The following is a 17,509-nucleotide window of genomic DNA, read 5'->3' on the forward strand; positions in this document are numbered from 1 at the left end:
AGGCAACGGCTTCTGGAAGAGAGCCAAGACCCCCTCACAGAATGAGAGTACTATTTTGAACTCCTGGCCAGATCATTTCACCTTGGAAGGAGACTGACCCCTTTTTTGCCCCCCGAACCCCACCCCCACCCTACCCCCAAGAGTTACCTCTTGATTGGAGAAGGATGTAAATAGGAATATTTTCTATATTTCGAACCCATGTCCCCTGCATTGACAGGTGGATTCTTAACCACTGCGCCACCAGGGAAGCCCTACTGCAGCATTTCTAGAAGTATAAGAGTGACAGCATGCAGGGCTTCCCTGGTGGCGCAGTGGTTAAGAATCCACCTGCCAATGCAGGGGACACGGATTCGAGCCCTGGTCCGGGAAGATCCCACATGCCACGGAGCAACTAAGCCCGTGCGCCACAACTACTGAGCCTGCGCTCTAGAGCCCACGAGCCACAACTACTGAAGCCCATGCACTCTAGGGCCCGCGTGCCACAATTACTTAGTCTGCGTGCTGCAACTACTGAAGCCCGCGCACCTAGAGCCCGTGCTCCACAACAAGAGAAGCCACCGCAATGAGAAGCCTGCGCACCGCAACGAAGAGTAGCCCCCACTCGCCGCAGCTAGAGAAAGCCCGCACACAGCAACGAAGACCCAACGCAGCCAAAAATAAATAAATCAATTAATTAATCTATTTTTTTAAAAGTTGAAAAAAAAAAAAGAAATGTTGCAGTAGATAGCTTCTCCAGATCAATAACCGTGTAGCAGCTTAGGTGCTGGCGTCACGATTTACACATGACATGCTTTAGTGAAGATCCATATATAAAAATCTATTTTCCTCTTGGAATATATTACAAAAATAAACATGCATTTTCATGATATTAAAACTCAGCTCTGAAAGTAAGTAGCCAAATTAAGAATGCAACAGGTCTCTGAGAAACTCAGTGCATGCTTGTTGAATAAACCAATGGGTGAATGAAATGGAAGAAAAATAAGCTATTACTGACTACCTCAGAGCAAAACACAGTTATCTAGGGTAGGAATGAGATATTCAACCTGAACACATAGGGAATATGCCACAGAAAGGAAGAAAGACAAATACAGAGAGAATGCCTACATCCATGTCCTTCCAAGGATTATGAGAGGAGTTATTACTAATTTCTAGGAAATGTAAAAAAGAATCACCCATAAGACCATTGTTTTAGCCTTTTCCTCTCCTGTTAACATTTTTTGCTTTTGTGTTTGTGTTCTCCAGAAGCCGTATTTACCTCTCTTATCTGTGCTTTGTATCCTTATTTAGGTAGGTATTTTATTGTTGTACCTTGGTTTTATAGTCAGCTCTTGGCTTTCATTTGGATTTCAAAGTTTTATATCTGAATCAAACTGTTGTTCTTCACCACAGGGATTTAATTTCTCTCAATATGCCTCCCATATTTTTCATTGTCCACACTCTCTTCCATATGTTCTGTTTTAGATGATTGTGCTTGAGATCACAATCTCTGCTTTTTTACTTTAGAAAATGTAAATTTGGGTAATTGATACAGCTAAAAGCATAGCTACACATTACCTAATGTTGGGTTATAATTCGGAAATCTTAGTGCATAAGGAATAAGGAATTTTACTGAACGCTTACTGTGGGCCTAGCACTGTGTCTGTTTCATAAGATAAAATCAGCCATGTGCTGTAACTGGCTTATACCAACTCACAAATGTGAATTTTGCACATCTCTTTCCAACGTCCAGTTCAGTGACTTCATGTCAGTAGCTTGAAATCCACCATGATAGGGGTATTTACACAACAGATATTGACAAATACTACAAATACGTTTTTTTAAGAGAGCCAGTTGTTCAACATTTATCAACATACCAATTGACACAATCTAATTATTTGGTTTAAAAAATTCATCATTTTTACAGTCCTGCTACTCAGGTATTGCTGAGTGAGCACTAAATACACTGTGAATTAAAATATAAAAGTTGTTTAAGGAAGCAGAATATTCATGAGCTAGAAATATTTAAAAATCAGACCTTTAAAGTTGTTCTCAGGTGGCAACAGGTAGTTATTTTGTTGAAAAATAAAACAATTTTTTTTTTAACTTTTCTTTTTTTTTTTGGCTGCGTCACGCAGCATACCAGATCTTAGTTCCCCAACCAGGGATCAAACCTGTGCCCCTTGCAGTGGAAGCACAGAGTCTTAACCACTGGACTGCCAGGGAAGTCCCATGACATTTCTTAAGTGCAAATATTTCTCCTATACAACACATTTACAATCACACATTGTGAAGTCAATGAAGGATTATTCTATGGTAGTTTTCTGCTGGTATGTTAGTTCATAGTAATTTAAGATATTTATGAAGAGTGCAGAAAAGAGTCCTTGACTGTTATTTTCAGCTAGCATGTAAGATTTAAAAAAAAAATCCCACAAGGATGTATGGAAGGTAAGTTTGGTGTAGATTTTCACTATACTTGTCATCAGGGGACAAGACGTTATAATCCACTTTTCCAGTACTGAATTAAAGTAAGCAGAATTCTTTACAGCATGAAATGCTTCAGACATATAAAAATATAGAGAGGATAATATTCAGTATCATAAACTCCCTCTGTCTCTGTCTCTCCCCTCCCCCCCACCCCATCTTCAGAGGTAGGTAGCTACCATCCTTAATTTGGTGTTCATCATTATCCAGCATATGCATATTTTACTCTAAATTATCCATTAAAAGTATATAGAGTTTTGCACATTTTAAAACTATACAGGTGCTATCATCTTGCATCTATCTTGCAAGATTCATTGACGTTGATAGGTGAAGCCCTAGATCATTCATTTTAACTTCTAAATAGTATTTTATTGTATGATATTTCATCATCTAGTTATCTATTCTTCTGTTCATGGTCATTAGTATTGTCTTCAAATTTTTTACTCTTCCAAACAATGCTGTTATAAACAGTCCGGCACATATGTCTCCTTGAGCACATGTGTGAGTGTTTCTCTGGGGTAGACACTTAGGAGTGGAATTGCTAAGCCATACAGTATTCACTTCAACTTTATTTGGTATTAGCAAATTGTTCATCAAAGGGTTGTACCAATTTATGCACCAGTAGCACCGTATAAGAGTTCTTGCTTCACATTTTTTTCTAACACTTGGTATTTTTAGAAATACAGGCAGATTTTAAAGCTACTAATACTCATGTAAAATGGCTGTCTTGCATTGAATTCAGGTATTTTGAAACTAGTTCTAAATGTATAGGTATAGCTCCGCGTCTTCTCCAAGGTCAGTAAAGAGACCACTTTAGCTTCTAACATTAGATTCCAAAACATCCACTAGGATTTTTCCCTTTTAAGTCATTTTTGTCATGGTTGAAAAGTTGCAGTTCACTTAGTTACTAACATTTTATTTGTTCTCATAGCTTGCCATGTAAAAGAGCACATTCACTAGCAAACTGAGATAAAAAAAATTGACTTAGATAATTCTCAGCACATCGAGTTCTCTTCATGCTTCAGATCTTTCTGACTTTCACTCCAGCCTGGTTTTATTTGTTTGGTTATTTTGGGAGTAACTGAGTTAGTGAGTCTATCTCAGAAATACTTAGATGAAACGTATCTTTGAAACAGTTTACATTTTATTTGGGTTTGGGCTTAAGGAAAGTTTCTTTTACCTTAAGGAATTCATCTTCACAAAGTCCAGCTTCATTAGCTGTTCTCAATGCACATTATTCCTATTTGGTGTACATTTGCTGAAATTATCTCTTCAGAATTTAAAGTACGAATTCATATATGTGAAAATGAGGTGATCAACAAATATTAGGTAGTCCCTCACCAAGTACAAGGGAAAACTTTAGACTTGAGTGCGTCATGAGCTTTAATATAGAAAATACATTTTGAACTAAAAAGGAATTACTTTTTTTTAAAAGACTATTGTCACTTCTATTAATTTCCTTTTGAACAATATAAAGGGTTTACGTTTTGTCTGTGACACTGGTTTGTTTGTTTGTTTGCTGTCCTTGGGCAGGCCCCATAAGACCAACTGCAAACTGATCATTCCAAATCAACGTGGGGAAGTGTACTGAAATGTAATAAAAATGACTTGTTTTGACAATTAATTGCTTGAGACTTGATTCACTGAGCACTCTGGAGTCTACTGCTCCTAAGGGAAGCACGTTCCTGTGTTCTAATACCTACTAATAATAAGCATTTTTCTCAGAGAAAGTCTGTTAAGTGAAACTGGATTGATTTCTGACTAAACCTCAGACAAAATCACTGACCTAATTTCTCTTCAGGTGGAGCATTTCTCATACTCCCTTACACTTTCAAATATATACTCTGAAACTTTCTCTCTTCTTAAGAGAATACTGTAGCCTAGAAGTTGGGGAGGCTTTTAAAACAGCTACATACTCCGTATTGTGAGATTCATGTGTAATTTTGGAAATGTCAACAATAATACTTACTCCTCAGCCAACACAGGAATAAAGACTTGAATACACATTTTAATTTTCAAGTTCTTTTTTTTTATGTTTTGGCCACCGCGCAGCACACGGAACTTCCCCAACCAGGGATCGAGCCTATGTCCCCTGCAGTGGAAGTGTGGAGTCTTAATCACTGGACCACCAGGGAAGTCCTCAAGGAGTTCTTGAAGATGGATTAAATGCTTGATTAAGTAGTTCACCAATGGTGCTTCCTCAAAAAAGCTCAAAATAAAATTAAAGGCAAAAAAGGAATAGTTGATCCGGTCATGGGATGTTCATTAAGACATCCGAAACAATCTGAGTTTTTGAGAAATGGAAGATTCAACCAAACCAGTTTGATAGGTTTTGATTCCCCCTCTATATTAAGGCATACTTCTAGCTCCCTAATGGGCTGTGGGAGAGATTAAGTCTGGCAAACCCAACTAAGAGCCCTTTGCAAAAGCAAGCAACGGTTCAGAAAACAACTGTGGGTATCTAGATGCTTTCCAGCTTTCCTTGGGCTCCATCACATGGAAGCAGATTTTTTCAGTGTGTGGAAATATCCACTCATAAACATGGCTATCTAACCCCTGAAACTGCTATCCTACAAATTTGGGTAAAGAAATTTTTTAAGCAAAACATTTTATCCTAGTTCTGGTCAGATCTCTGTGTCTCTGTGTCTCTGTGTCTCTCAGAGAAGCAAGGCTGAAAGTAAACATTTCTTTCTACATTTCCTAGCATCATTTATTAAACAGTCCCTTATTTTCCCACATGCAATGCTACATCCATCAATACAGCAAATTAAATATATGTAAGACTCTGTTTCTGGGTTTTCTTTGTTCTATTGTATTTTGTCTATCATTGAGCTCATTCTCTTTCTTTATTACAACTTTATGACAAATCTGAAGGTAAGCATTTAACTCAAAATACTTACTGTGTCTTTACTGTATCACTAATAAATGAAAGGACAGGAGTTTTCCATTCTTTGACATATATCGTACCAATGTTTTCTTAGGTCAGTCTCCCAAGGCAATAGAAATAAAAACAAAAATAAACAAATGGGACCTAATCAAACTTACAAGCTTTTGCACAGCAAAGGAAACCATAAACAAAACGAAAAGACAACCTACAGACTGGGAGAACATATTTGCAAATGATGCAACAGTCAAGGGCCTAATTTCCAACATATACAAACAGCTCATACAACTCAACAACAATCAAAAAAAAAAAAACAAACCCATTCAAAAATGGGCAGAAGACCTAAATAGACATTTCCCCAAAGAAGAAGTACAGATGGCCAATAGGCACGTGAAAAGATGGTCAACATTGCTAATTATTAGACAAATGCAAATCAAAACTACAATGAAGTACCACCTCACACCAGTCAGAATGGCCATCATTAAAAAGTCTACAAATAACAAATGCTGGAGAAGGTGTGGAGAAAAAGGAACCCTCCTACACTGTTGGTGGGAATGTAGATTGGTGCAGCCACTATGGAAAACAGTGTGGAGGTTCCTCAGAAAACTAAAAATAGAATTACCATATGATCCAGCAATCCCACTCCTGGGCATATATCCAAAAAGATACATGCACCCCTATGTTCATAGTGGCACTATTCACAACAGCCAAGACATGGAAACAACCTAAATGTCCATGGACAGATGAATGGATAAAGAAGATGTGGTACATATATATAATGGAATACTACTCAACCATAAAAAAGAATGAAATAATGCCATTTGCAGCAACATGAATGGACCCAGAGATTATTATACTAAGTGAAGTAAGTCAGAAAGAGCAAGACATATCATATGATATCACTTATATGTGGAATCTAAAATAGGACACAAATGAACCTATCTATGAAACAGAAACAGAAACAGAATCAAGGACATAGAGAACAGACTTGTGGTTGCCAAGGGTGAGGGGGTGGGAGAGGGATGGATTGGGAGGTTGGGGTTAGCAGATGCAAACTATTATACATAGGATGGATAAACAACAAGGTCCTACTGTATAGCACAGAGAACTGTATTCAGTATCCTGTGATAAACCATAATGGAAAAGAATATATATTATATATAAAAAAGAATATATATATATATATATATGTATAACTGAATCACTTTGTTGTACAGCAGTAATTAACACAGCATTGTAAATCAACTATACTTCAATAAAAAAAAAAAAGGAAAGGAGTTTTCAATGATACTATACTAAACCGAAAAAAATATATGAGTGAGTTTAAGGTTGGATATTTTTAATGTGGAATTAATGCAAGTACATTTACTTTTTAAGTACATTTATAACGTAATTAAAATTTGAAGACTTAAAGGGAAATTGCTGCTATGTTTCATAGTAACACACATTTATAAACCCAAAAATATTAATACAGTGCAGTTACATATACAAATACATGTACAAATATAGCATTCATTGTACAGTGATTAAAACATTAAAAGACTACACTGTATGTTTGAATATATAGAACTCAGTACTTTCTTAAATGATTAAAATCCCTAGTTTAATACCATGAAAATAAAATGCCTTGTGCAGAGGGGCATCATTATTCAAAGATTTTATCTCCTAATTCTGTCTTCTAACCACAGGGTCAGCACACAAAAGAAATGTATTTTAATATCATTTTGTTGTTGTTGTTATTGTGGCAGAAGCATTAATTGAAATATCAAACATATGGACATTTTCATGAGTCAGTTATAAATCAACCATCACAAATTCCAGCAATTTGACATTAGAAGATTTATAATTTACAGGTAACTTTGAATAAAATACAATTGGTTTGTCCTATAAATGGTTACATCTAATGATACCACTGAAATAAACTATGATTTGACATTATACACAAACCTACTTAAAAGATAATTTATGTATTATATAGTTATTGTGTTGTTTTTTGTAAAACCAATCATCAAAAACCATGCACCTAATATGCCAATTTGATAGTAAAACTCACGATCCATGATTCAAAAGGCAGCAATTTCAAACCATTGTCTTCAGTGGCCCATAATATAAAATACGCCAAGCCTAAGTTCAACACTGCATGCAACAACTGGGCCTGTGCTTTAAAACAAGTGATCTCGCTGTTTACATATTTAAAAGAAGCACATCTATACATATATTATCAAAGAAAAACCACAGGAAGAAACACAATATAACTTAAGAAAACCTGCACTAGGATAGATTTTTCTAGAAAACTCAAAAGCAAGTAAAGACACTGGAAAGCAGAGCTTTGTTATAGGAACACCTCTTGTGTAAATATGAATATTTAACTTAAAGCTGTAATGTATCTAAATTTCAACGCATAAAGTGTAAACTTCAACACATCCTAACTGCAGGATTTTTAGCTTTGGGTCTTTTTGGAACCATTAAGACAGCTCTGACAACCCTAAACACCAGTCCAAGTGCAAAAGAGGTCCTTCAGAACGTATCCCTTTGGTTAAAACCTCTGATTATCTCTTTTCTCTCTTTGGATTTTTTTCTGTTTTGTTTAGATGGAATCTGAATGCATGCCATGAAAAACCCTACTTGGAAACAAAATAACACTGCACTTTTCACCTGGGGGGATGGAAGGTGTGAAGATGGCTTCTTGCAAGAATGAGACAAACTGTGAATGACGAAGTCCACCTCAGTCCTGAGGAAGTTCTGTGAATGTCATGGGTAGCATAGGATCATCCTGACTCTTGTGCTGTTTATCTGTAACACTTTTAAGAACTGTAATCTAGTTCATACCTCCAAAGGAAATCTTATTTTTTAAAGTCTATTCATTCTCCTTTAATTCAAGGGGAACTTAGCTTCCTTGTGTTACTCAGAGCAGCATCTACAAAATAATGAAGAATGATGTTAATACTCGTGACTTTTAAGGCCAAAAATGTCTGTGCTATGACTTCTAACACTAAATGTGAGGATTCAAAAGGTCCATCGTAAATTCAAAGGTGATGTCTTTTGGTTGTTTATTTTAGTTTGAAAGTCGTTATTCCGTTACATAGTGATTTATTAAAGGCATCTATTTCATGAACGGCATAACTTCACTAGAAGCAAAATAAACAGAATTCACATCTCCTAAAACCAGATTTCCCGAATATTGTATGAATTATGCTGTGTGCATATAGATGAAACATGTTAAGCACGTAATTAATGGAGAGACCTTTACATTCCATTTGCCAGATTTCAAATAAGATACTCTAATACATATTTTGAAACCTAAGTGCTGTTGACAGTTGCATATACGATCAACTTTCATTTCCTAATCCATTAATTGACACACAGTACAATATATTTTTGTAGGCCACATTATACTATTTTGCTCTATGCAATGTAATATGAGGAACAGATCTCAATCAAGACCACTTGATATAGCATTCAACCAAAATCTACCAAGTACTAATTTGTCAATTCGATCTGTCATAAATCCATGTTATTTGAAAGTAATGTATATTTTTAAAACTTCCAAAGTCAGAACTTTCTAGAGAACAGGGAACTATGGGACCATGTCACCTTATCTAGTAGCATGTCATACCAAGAGAGTAATACATGCTTTAAATGCTGATGGTTTATCAATCCATTACACTTAACTCTCCTGATGACACTGCAAAAAAGAAAAGGATATTGAAAAAGTGTACTGATGGTAGAAAATAAAAATGAAAAGAATAATGTTATTTTTTCCAAATAAAGTGTATGTATGTTAACAAATGTATAGTAAGCCCTTCACTGCCTGAAAAATAAGCACAAGCCCAAAGCAGATTTAAGTTGTTTTGCCATGCACTTTTTAAAAGGTGGTAATATGCCCTAAATCTACTGTGATTAGTTACAGTAATGGAATCATTTCAAATTAAAACTAATCATATATGTAATTTTACATGTCCTGCATTGCTGTTAGCTAAAATTGAATGTAATTAACTTTGTCCTGAATTAACTACGAGGACATCTGGCTCTATATTTAAAATGATGATGATAAAAGTTATGGAAAATCTACTGCGTGTTCCTCATGTTGAATACAAATGCTAATATTATATGGAAGTTAGATGAATACACTTGGTGTTTTCAATTTTGAATTTTGGAGACCTGAGTACAGGAAAGGCCATTATTTTCTAGTATATACACTGCACTCTTATTTCATGGCTTTATTGGTTTATAAAATATGCTTCATTAAAAAATGATTTATATATTTAATTTACACAGCTCTTCGAGCACGTATTTTAAGTGACTCATGTGTTTCTTTGTCTCTCTCTCATTAACCACTTAAATAAGCATAAAGCAGTTGGCAGAAAGCTGGCCGTATTTATTTTCAAACTTAACTCTTTAATGTGTAAGATGGAATCAGTTAATTTGAGGGGAATATATGATTCATTACAACTATCTGGCTTTTGAAAGTGTTCAAAATGTCACTATCTTAGATTTCACCTTATTCGAACACATATACATTTTTAAAGTGTAAAGTGCTCAATTAAGCATGTGCAATCTTTCTTTGTGTTTGTCTAATACTCTTCTTTTATGGTTAGTACTTTTTCTGCCCTGTATAATTAACAAGAAAGAAATGGTTAACTGCTCAAAGGCATGAAGATATTGTCCTGTGCTTTTAGAAGCTTTATGATTCTAGCTTTTATGTTTAGGTCTATGATGCAACTGAAATTAATTTTTGTGTATGGAGTGAGGTGTAGGGATGGAGGTTCATTTTTTTTTTAATGTGGATACCCAGTTGCTCCTGCACAATTTGCTAAAACAACCTTCCTTTCCCCATTCAGTTGACTTGACACCTTGATTAAACATTAATCAGTTATATATATGTGGGTCTATTTTTTTAAAAATTCTTTTAAAAATTTATTTTATTTATTTATCTTTGGCTGTGTTGGGTCTTCATTGCTGTGCGCTGGCTTTCTCTAGTTGCCGCGAGCGGGGGCTACTCTTTGTTATGGTGCGTGGGCTTCTCATTGCGGGGGGCTTCTCTTGTTGTGGAGCACGGGCTCTAGGTGCGTGGGCTTCAGTAGTTGTGGCGTGCAGGCTCAGTAGTTGTGGCTCACAGGCTCTAGAGCGCAGGCTCAGTAGCTGTGGCGCACAGGCTTAGTTGCTCCGCGGCACATGGGATCTTCCTGGACCAGGGATCGAACCCGTGTCCCCTGCATTGGCAGGCGGATTCTTAACCACTGCGCCACCAGGGAAGTCCCTGTAGGTCTATTTTTGAACTCTATTTTTCTATACTTAAACCAATACCACACTGTATTCATTACTGTAGCCTTTTAGTAGGTTTTGAAATCAGGTATGTAAATCCTCGAGATTTCTGAGATTCCTCTGTTCTAGGTTTTTTTGCCTTCCATATACATTTTAGAATATACCTGTCTTTATTTTTTCTTCCAAAAGGCCTTGCTGAGATTTTGACTTCATTAACTGTCAATTTGGGGACAATGGATTTCTTAACAATGAGATTTCCAATCCTCGAATATGGTATATCTCTCCTTTTAGTAGGTCATCTTAAATATACCCCAGCAATTATTTGTGGTTGGCAGTATAGAAGCCTTAGACATCTGTTGTTAGATTTATTCCTATTTATTTTATATTTTATATTACTAATGTAAATGGTATTTTTTATTTCTTTTTTTTCCAATTCTTTGTTGCTAGGATATAGAATTACAATTTATTTTTATATAATTATTTTATATACCATGGCCTTATAAAATTCACTTATTACTTCTAATAGGGTCTTTTTGTGTATAGATTCCCAATGGTTTCATACATACACATGATCTGCTAAGCATGATAGCATTGTCTCTTTTCTAATATTTTGGTTCCTTATCTCTTTATCTTGAGTTATGGCACTGGCTAGGACTTCCAATATAATGTTAAATAGAAATGGTGAGAATGAATATCCTTGGCTTATTCCCAACCTTAGGGGCAAAAGCTTCCAATATTTCATCATTAAGAATGAGGTTAACTGTGATTTTTCACAAGCACACGTTATTCCCTTTATTCCTAGTGTGGTGAGAGTTGTTATCATGAATGAGTATGGAGTTTTGTCAAGTGCTTTTCTGTATCTACTGAAATGATTACATAATTTTCCCCTTCATTATGTTAATATGGCAAATTATACTGACTTTTGAAGCATGTAATACAAGTACTTAATTTAAAGCTATACAATTCCCTATATTTCCTTCCCTCTTGAGCTGCATCCCCAAATTTTGATATGTCACATTTCATTTTCATCCAATTTTAAATAATTATAATTACTCTTGTGATTTCCTCTTTGTCCCATGTGTTGTTTAGATGTGTATTATTTAATATCCAAATATTTAGGGATAATCTATTTCTAATATAATATCTTTTGAGACTTTATATGATTCCTGTCTTCTGAAATTTATTATTTCTTTTGTGATCCAACGTATGATCTATCTTGGTGAATGTTCCATGTATACTTAAAAATAATGGTGTATTCTGCAGTTGTTGGGTGTCGATTTTGAATAAATGCCAACTGGTTCAGGTTGTTGGCCTAGCAGACTCTTCTGATTACTAACTGTCTAAATAATTCAGTAATTCAGTAATTATCACAAAAAAAAAACCCTTGAAAGGTGGCCCAGATTTAGAGAAACAAACAAACAAACAAAAACACAAACAAAAAGTGACTCTATTTTGGGGATTCCCATGTGACCCAATATTTATATTGAGCCCTATCACCCTTAGATTTTGTTTCATGTCATAAATGAAATTTAGAACCAAGTATGTTACTCCTGGCCTAGCAGAATCATTTAAACACAAGGTAACAACACCTAGAATTCAAATACAAGTCCAAAACTAGGAATTCAAAGGAAATATGTACATATAATAATAATAATCTTGTTCACAGACAAATCTGTTGTTGTTGTTGTTTTTGTGCTGCCTTTTTATAGATAGCTCAGTATCAGGTGAAAAATTTATAAGAATACTGGTTTGTATACAGAAATTTCATGTACTAATGCTTGGGTTAATAGAAAGGAACATTCTCATTTCTTCGTAATATCTTCACACATTAAGTCTTGGGCACAGACACAGGGTAGGTGTGTGTGTGTGTGTGTGTGTGTGTGTGTGCGTGCACACGCACAAACGTGTAGCAGAAACCTACCATAAGGAAATAGCATGCTCTTAGAACTGAGTAAAAACACGCTGGTGAAGCACCCTTGGACAGTAAGGCTGGTTCCTTAAAATCATATCATCAGTATTTAGTTCTGAAGGATCTCTTACAAGACAGCACTGTACATGAAACTTTCTTTCAAACCTATCAACCTTGTAGAGAAAAGTTTAACATGTTTAAAACATCTCTATTCATTAATTTAAAACTATTAAGGGAAAAAATTAAATCCTAGCTAACATAATATGCTTGCAGCTCTATTTCTAAGTGCAGAGAGGTTCTTACCCTATGCCAATTACATATTTGGTGGGGCTTTAAGATTTTTAGCCTTTAAACAAATAGCATACAGTCAAGTTCATATTATACCTGTAACTTTGGCATTCCGAAACCTATAGTCACCGATTAAAACCCGCAAACTGGGGCTTTCCTGGTGGCGCAGTGGTTAAGAATCCACCTGCCAATGAAAGGGACATGGGTTCGATCCCCAGTCTGGGAAGATCCCACATGCCGCGGAGCAACTAAGCCCGTGTGCCACAACTACCGAGCCTGCGCTCCAGAGCCCGTGAGCCACAACTCCTGAAGCCCAGGCACCTAGAGCCCGTGCTCCACAACAAGAAAAGCCACCGCAATGAGAAGCCCACGCACCGCAACAGAGTAGCCCCCACTCGCCGCAACCAGAGAAAGCCTGCACGCACCAACAAAGACCCAACGCAGCCAAAAATAAATAAATACATTTAAAAGAAACCAAACAAACAACCCCTGCAAACTGTTCCCTGGAATCAGATCTTCTTTTCTTCTGTTTAGATTTTTCACCAACCTAAATAATAAACTAATTAGTAGCCAATAATGGTAATATAAGGTAATAACATATACATTGCATTAAAGCTCAGATTTTCACAAACTATTGCACGTATTCAAAGACCTTCATGACACTGTGCTTGAGTCCTTTGAGTAATCTACAAAAGACTTAGCTCACTAGCAAAAATGGTTATTATGTTAATGATCCATCATTAATTTCACCTGCATTTCCCCCTTTGGGGTCAGAGTACACAGTCAATGTAGCAATTCAGTTAAAGTTATTGACACAATGAAGGCAGAATTATTTCATATAAAATTTCCAAAAGCTTTATGTAAGTTTCATTCAGTCCTCTTCCAAATAATATTTCCTTCTTGCTTTGGGTTCTCTATAATTAAACAGCATATCTGGCAGAAGCATCTTTGCAATCAGTGCTGTATAAAGTCAAATGCATGAGGATAGAATGATAAGACTAAAAAGTCAGTATTCGAACTGATAAAGCAAAGTGTGGCTATGTTGTAAAGTAGCGAACATGGTCCCTGGCACATAGTGGGCGTTCATTAAACATGTGATGAATTAATGAATGACTTAAAGGACCTAATGTAACGTGATCTGTAGCCATTACAAAGCCTGATGTATCAGCTGAAACATCTGAGCCAAAGGTAAACCACAAAAGAGCATGCAGACTCATAGCATTTCATTCTTTCAAAGCATTTTTCACTCACCAAAGGTTAACATTCCTTTCAGTGAGCTATATAGGCATGGCTGAAGCAATGAAAATGAAACACTGATAAGAAATGTGTTATTTCTGCTTCTTGAGACCGTATAACAAAGATACAAGTAAAGCAGAACATTTGATTAGATATCCGTGTGCCCCAGGCAGAGGTCAACATAGTCATGGAGAATTCACCTACCATTGACCCTCAGCATCCTCATGGAGAAGCTGAATGACATCCCCATTTCTAATCAGGAGGTCTTCTGAGCCTCTCTTCCTGCAATCTGCTAGGGCTTTATATTTGCCTGGAGACTGTAAGGTTGTTTTGAAAAATGACATTACAAATTTGAATGCAAAACTACTTGCATAACTGCCTGTTCTGTGACGTACAGACTTCATTCTTTACTGCAATGGTAAATGTGGTTAGCTGCAGCAGCTTTGCAAGAACAAACAAACATAGAGCAGTTTGTGATGGCAAAAAAAAAAAGCAGGACGTGTTTATTTAACCTGAAGAATTCACTTTTATTTGCAAAAAGAGAATTACAGCATGAACTACACAGAAAATAACAGAGCACAACTGATTTAAGTTACATGAATAATAAACATAAATCCAGAAAAAAAAAAGCATGAAAATAATTTTTAAATACTGTTATTTGTAAACTACTCTCATTAAAAATAATTATCTTGGCACATAAAAAAGGCAATGGCCCTGAACAAAGATTTACTAACGCCCCCAAAAGGATTCCTGTGCTTTGTTATCGTTTTGCACAGGTAAAAATAATGGGCACACAAGCTTAGTCCAATAAAAGCATATTAAACCATAATGTTGTGCTTTACTTGGCCTTAATCTTTTTGCAGCCATAATTTTAACTTGATTCATTAATAAGCTAAGTAATTCAAGGCACACTGATTGCATTTGGTTACAAGGTAGACAGAGAAGAAATAGTAATCTTCAAGTCCAAACGTATTCTGAGATGAGAATTTTTCCAGCACAGTATCTTACACATTGAATATATGATTTTAAAGAGTAAGAGTACCATAATTAAAACTTTTTTAAAATAAAAGGAAAGAAATAATTATCTGGTGTTGATTCTTTGCACGTCCAAAGGAATTAACCTGAAAACATTATCCGCATCACTCGGGCTGAACGTCTTTTGAGCAGTATTTTTATCAAATGGGCCGAGGAGCAGGCAGGAAAGAGCTACTTGCCATTTAACAGAGTAGCTTCATTAAAATAGGACAGCCATCTCCGACACGGGCCTCTACAAGGGAAGCAGCACCCATTATTTCTTGTTTTTGACTTGATAAAGCGAGGCTAAAAGATCAGCTCATTCCAACCTGTTTTGCTTTTTAGGTTGGGGGTTATTTAATTGAGGGGATATGGAATGCACTATATTGTCCCTTGTATGTTTTCCTTAGTAGCACAACTCAGGGAATTCTTGGGAGAAGAGAGGAGAGCTAGTAGGTTTTTCTACATTCCCATCCCCTATGATGAAAGCATTAATCAATTTTGCATATTGGCTTTATTTTCTGACACCATAGCTGGAAAAATGCTTACTGAAGGCTTTCTCGGTTCTTGACAATCCCTTCATAGAGCATCATTTACAGCAAACATTGAAATCCCAGCTGGCTTCCCTTGACTTACTGCTCACATCTGAACAGCGACCCCTCCCGTCCTCAGATAATGTTACTTCAGGAAATGAAGTTCTTTTTATTTATTTGTCTAAATCAGCAATTCTCAAAGTTTGGGAGGCTGACCGTTGGGAGTTCCAAGGGTCTGTAAGGGTCAAAGCTAAATATATTATTTGCCTTTTTCACTCTCATCCTCTCACAAGTCTACAGGGGAGTTTTCAAGAGGCCACCGAATGTGTGATAGCACAACAGATTGAATGCAAACGCAGATATGAGAATCCAGCTGTCTTTTCTGAAGCCAGATGTTAAAGAGATTTGCAAAAATATTTCATTTATTATTACTATTTTTATTGGCTGCACTGCGCAGCTTGCGGGATACCAGTTCCCTGACCAGGGGTCGAACCCATGCCCCCTGCAGTGGAAGCACAGAGTCCTAACCACTGGACCACCAGGGAAGTCCCTTATTTTTTTATTTTTTAGGCTGCAAAAATATTTTAAATGCCACTCTTCTCACTAGATTTTTTTGGTTTCAAAAATGTAAATTCATTAAAACGTTTGAGCACTGCCAGTCTAGACAACGAACGCTGGACAAATCTCTTACCAGCTCTGAGCCTCGGTCTCCTCCTCCGCCAGTTGGAGGGAATAAAGCCTCACTAAGACTATGACTATTCAGTGTGAAATCACTTTGAAAACTGTAAACGACCATACAAATATGAATTATGGTCACTGTATTATTAGTGGAAAGAATATTCTGTTGCTTTTTTAAAGAAAGCATTCCAGCGTCGATGCAGCTTTGGGATTCTCCATGCCATGACTCCCTTACCCCAACACCAGAACTGCCAAACTGAATTTATTCCTCTGAAAAGCACCAAGGAACAGTCCACTACAAAGCATCATTTCCACCCTCCACCCTGATGACTTCAGAAAATTGGAGATTCATCCTAAACAGTCCTAACTCCCCTGTAATAATCCACCAGGACCCTAACAACACTGCAAACTAGTTCTTCTATAAAACACTCACTTTTACCCTAAAGCAACCTTTACTTTCATGGGGTGCCCTCTTGCTCTGATACGCTGAGATCTGTAGCATTAGCATGTTTTTTGACAGCCCACTAAAATATATTCCCCAGATGGTATTAAATAGTTTTTAATGTGTAATGTTTATTTCCTATATTTTCTAATCTGAAATCTAAACTGATTTCTAAGTATATCTGAACCTCCTTTGTGCTCTGACTTTATCTCACATGCCCAGATTGAAAACAGAGTGGTGAAGCTCAATTAAAGATAAAATTGGTCACAATATGGGACTTGGAATGATTGACTATCTCATCAACTTCACTAGGAGCTCCATGTATAGCTCAAACAAGTTCTCACAGAGATAAAAGTGCTTACTGAATGTTCACAGTAAGACTTGTTTCAAATCTTTTGACTGTGGAAATGACCACATGACCTCAAGGATACTGACAAAGGATTGCCCCTATGTGCCTCACCTACTTCATCAATAAAATTGCTTGAAGGGTTTTTATTTATCTTAATATGTCATTACTAACCATTAGAGGCCTTTCTTCTTCATTGTCATCATAAGAAGAGTAGAAATAGTTACTGGACCATTCCTCAGGCTCACCAGAGATTTCTGCAGGTGATGACATCTCAGTCCAAACTGTAAGAAAAACATGGAGGGTGGCAGTTACTGGTCCACCACAAGGAGAGAAGTAAAATGAAGTGTACTAATCAAGGCCATACCCTTCAATGGTCCAAGAATAATATCTTTTGTAATAAAACCTCCAATTAGGTTGTACTAGTTTAGAATTTCTGGTATTTCAGAAAGGG

The 17,509-nt window shown here is 36.4% G+C and overlaps 1 protein-coding gene across 6 annotated transcripts in view; it reads right to left on the minus strand.

The window, feature by feature from the left end:
• Nucleotides 1–15,248: 15,248 nt before the first annotated feature.
• The window catches only part of MCF2 (MCF.2 cell line derived transforming sequence), a 63,693-nt gene continuing 61,432 nt past the window's right edge, over nt 15,249–17,509 (minus strand). For 4 of the 6 annotated variants that reach the window (XM_068532918.1, XM_068532917.1, XM_068532920.1 and 1 more), the window contains 2 exons: nt 17,230–17,339; nt 15,277–15,309 (listed from right to left, as the gene is read on the minus strand). In XM_068532918.1, coding sequence (XP_068389019.1) covers nt 15,277–15,309; nt 17,230–17,339 — 143 coding nt within the window. Of the gene's footprint in view, nt 15,310–16,696; nt 16,700–17,229; nt 17,340–17,509 lie in introns of all 6 variants that reach the window. The other 2 variants (XM_068532922.1, XM_068532921.1) reach the window with 1 other exon arrangement.

Source organism: Eschrichtius robustus, chromosome X, assembly GCF_028021215.1.
Source record: "Eschrichtius robustus isolate mEscRob2 chromosome X, mEscRob2.pri, whole genome shotgun sequence".
Taxonomy (NCBI): Eukaryota; Metazoa; Chordata; class Mammalia; order Artiodactyla; family Eschrichtiidae; genus Eschrichtius; species Eschrichtius robustus.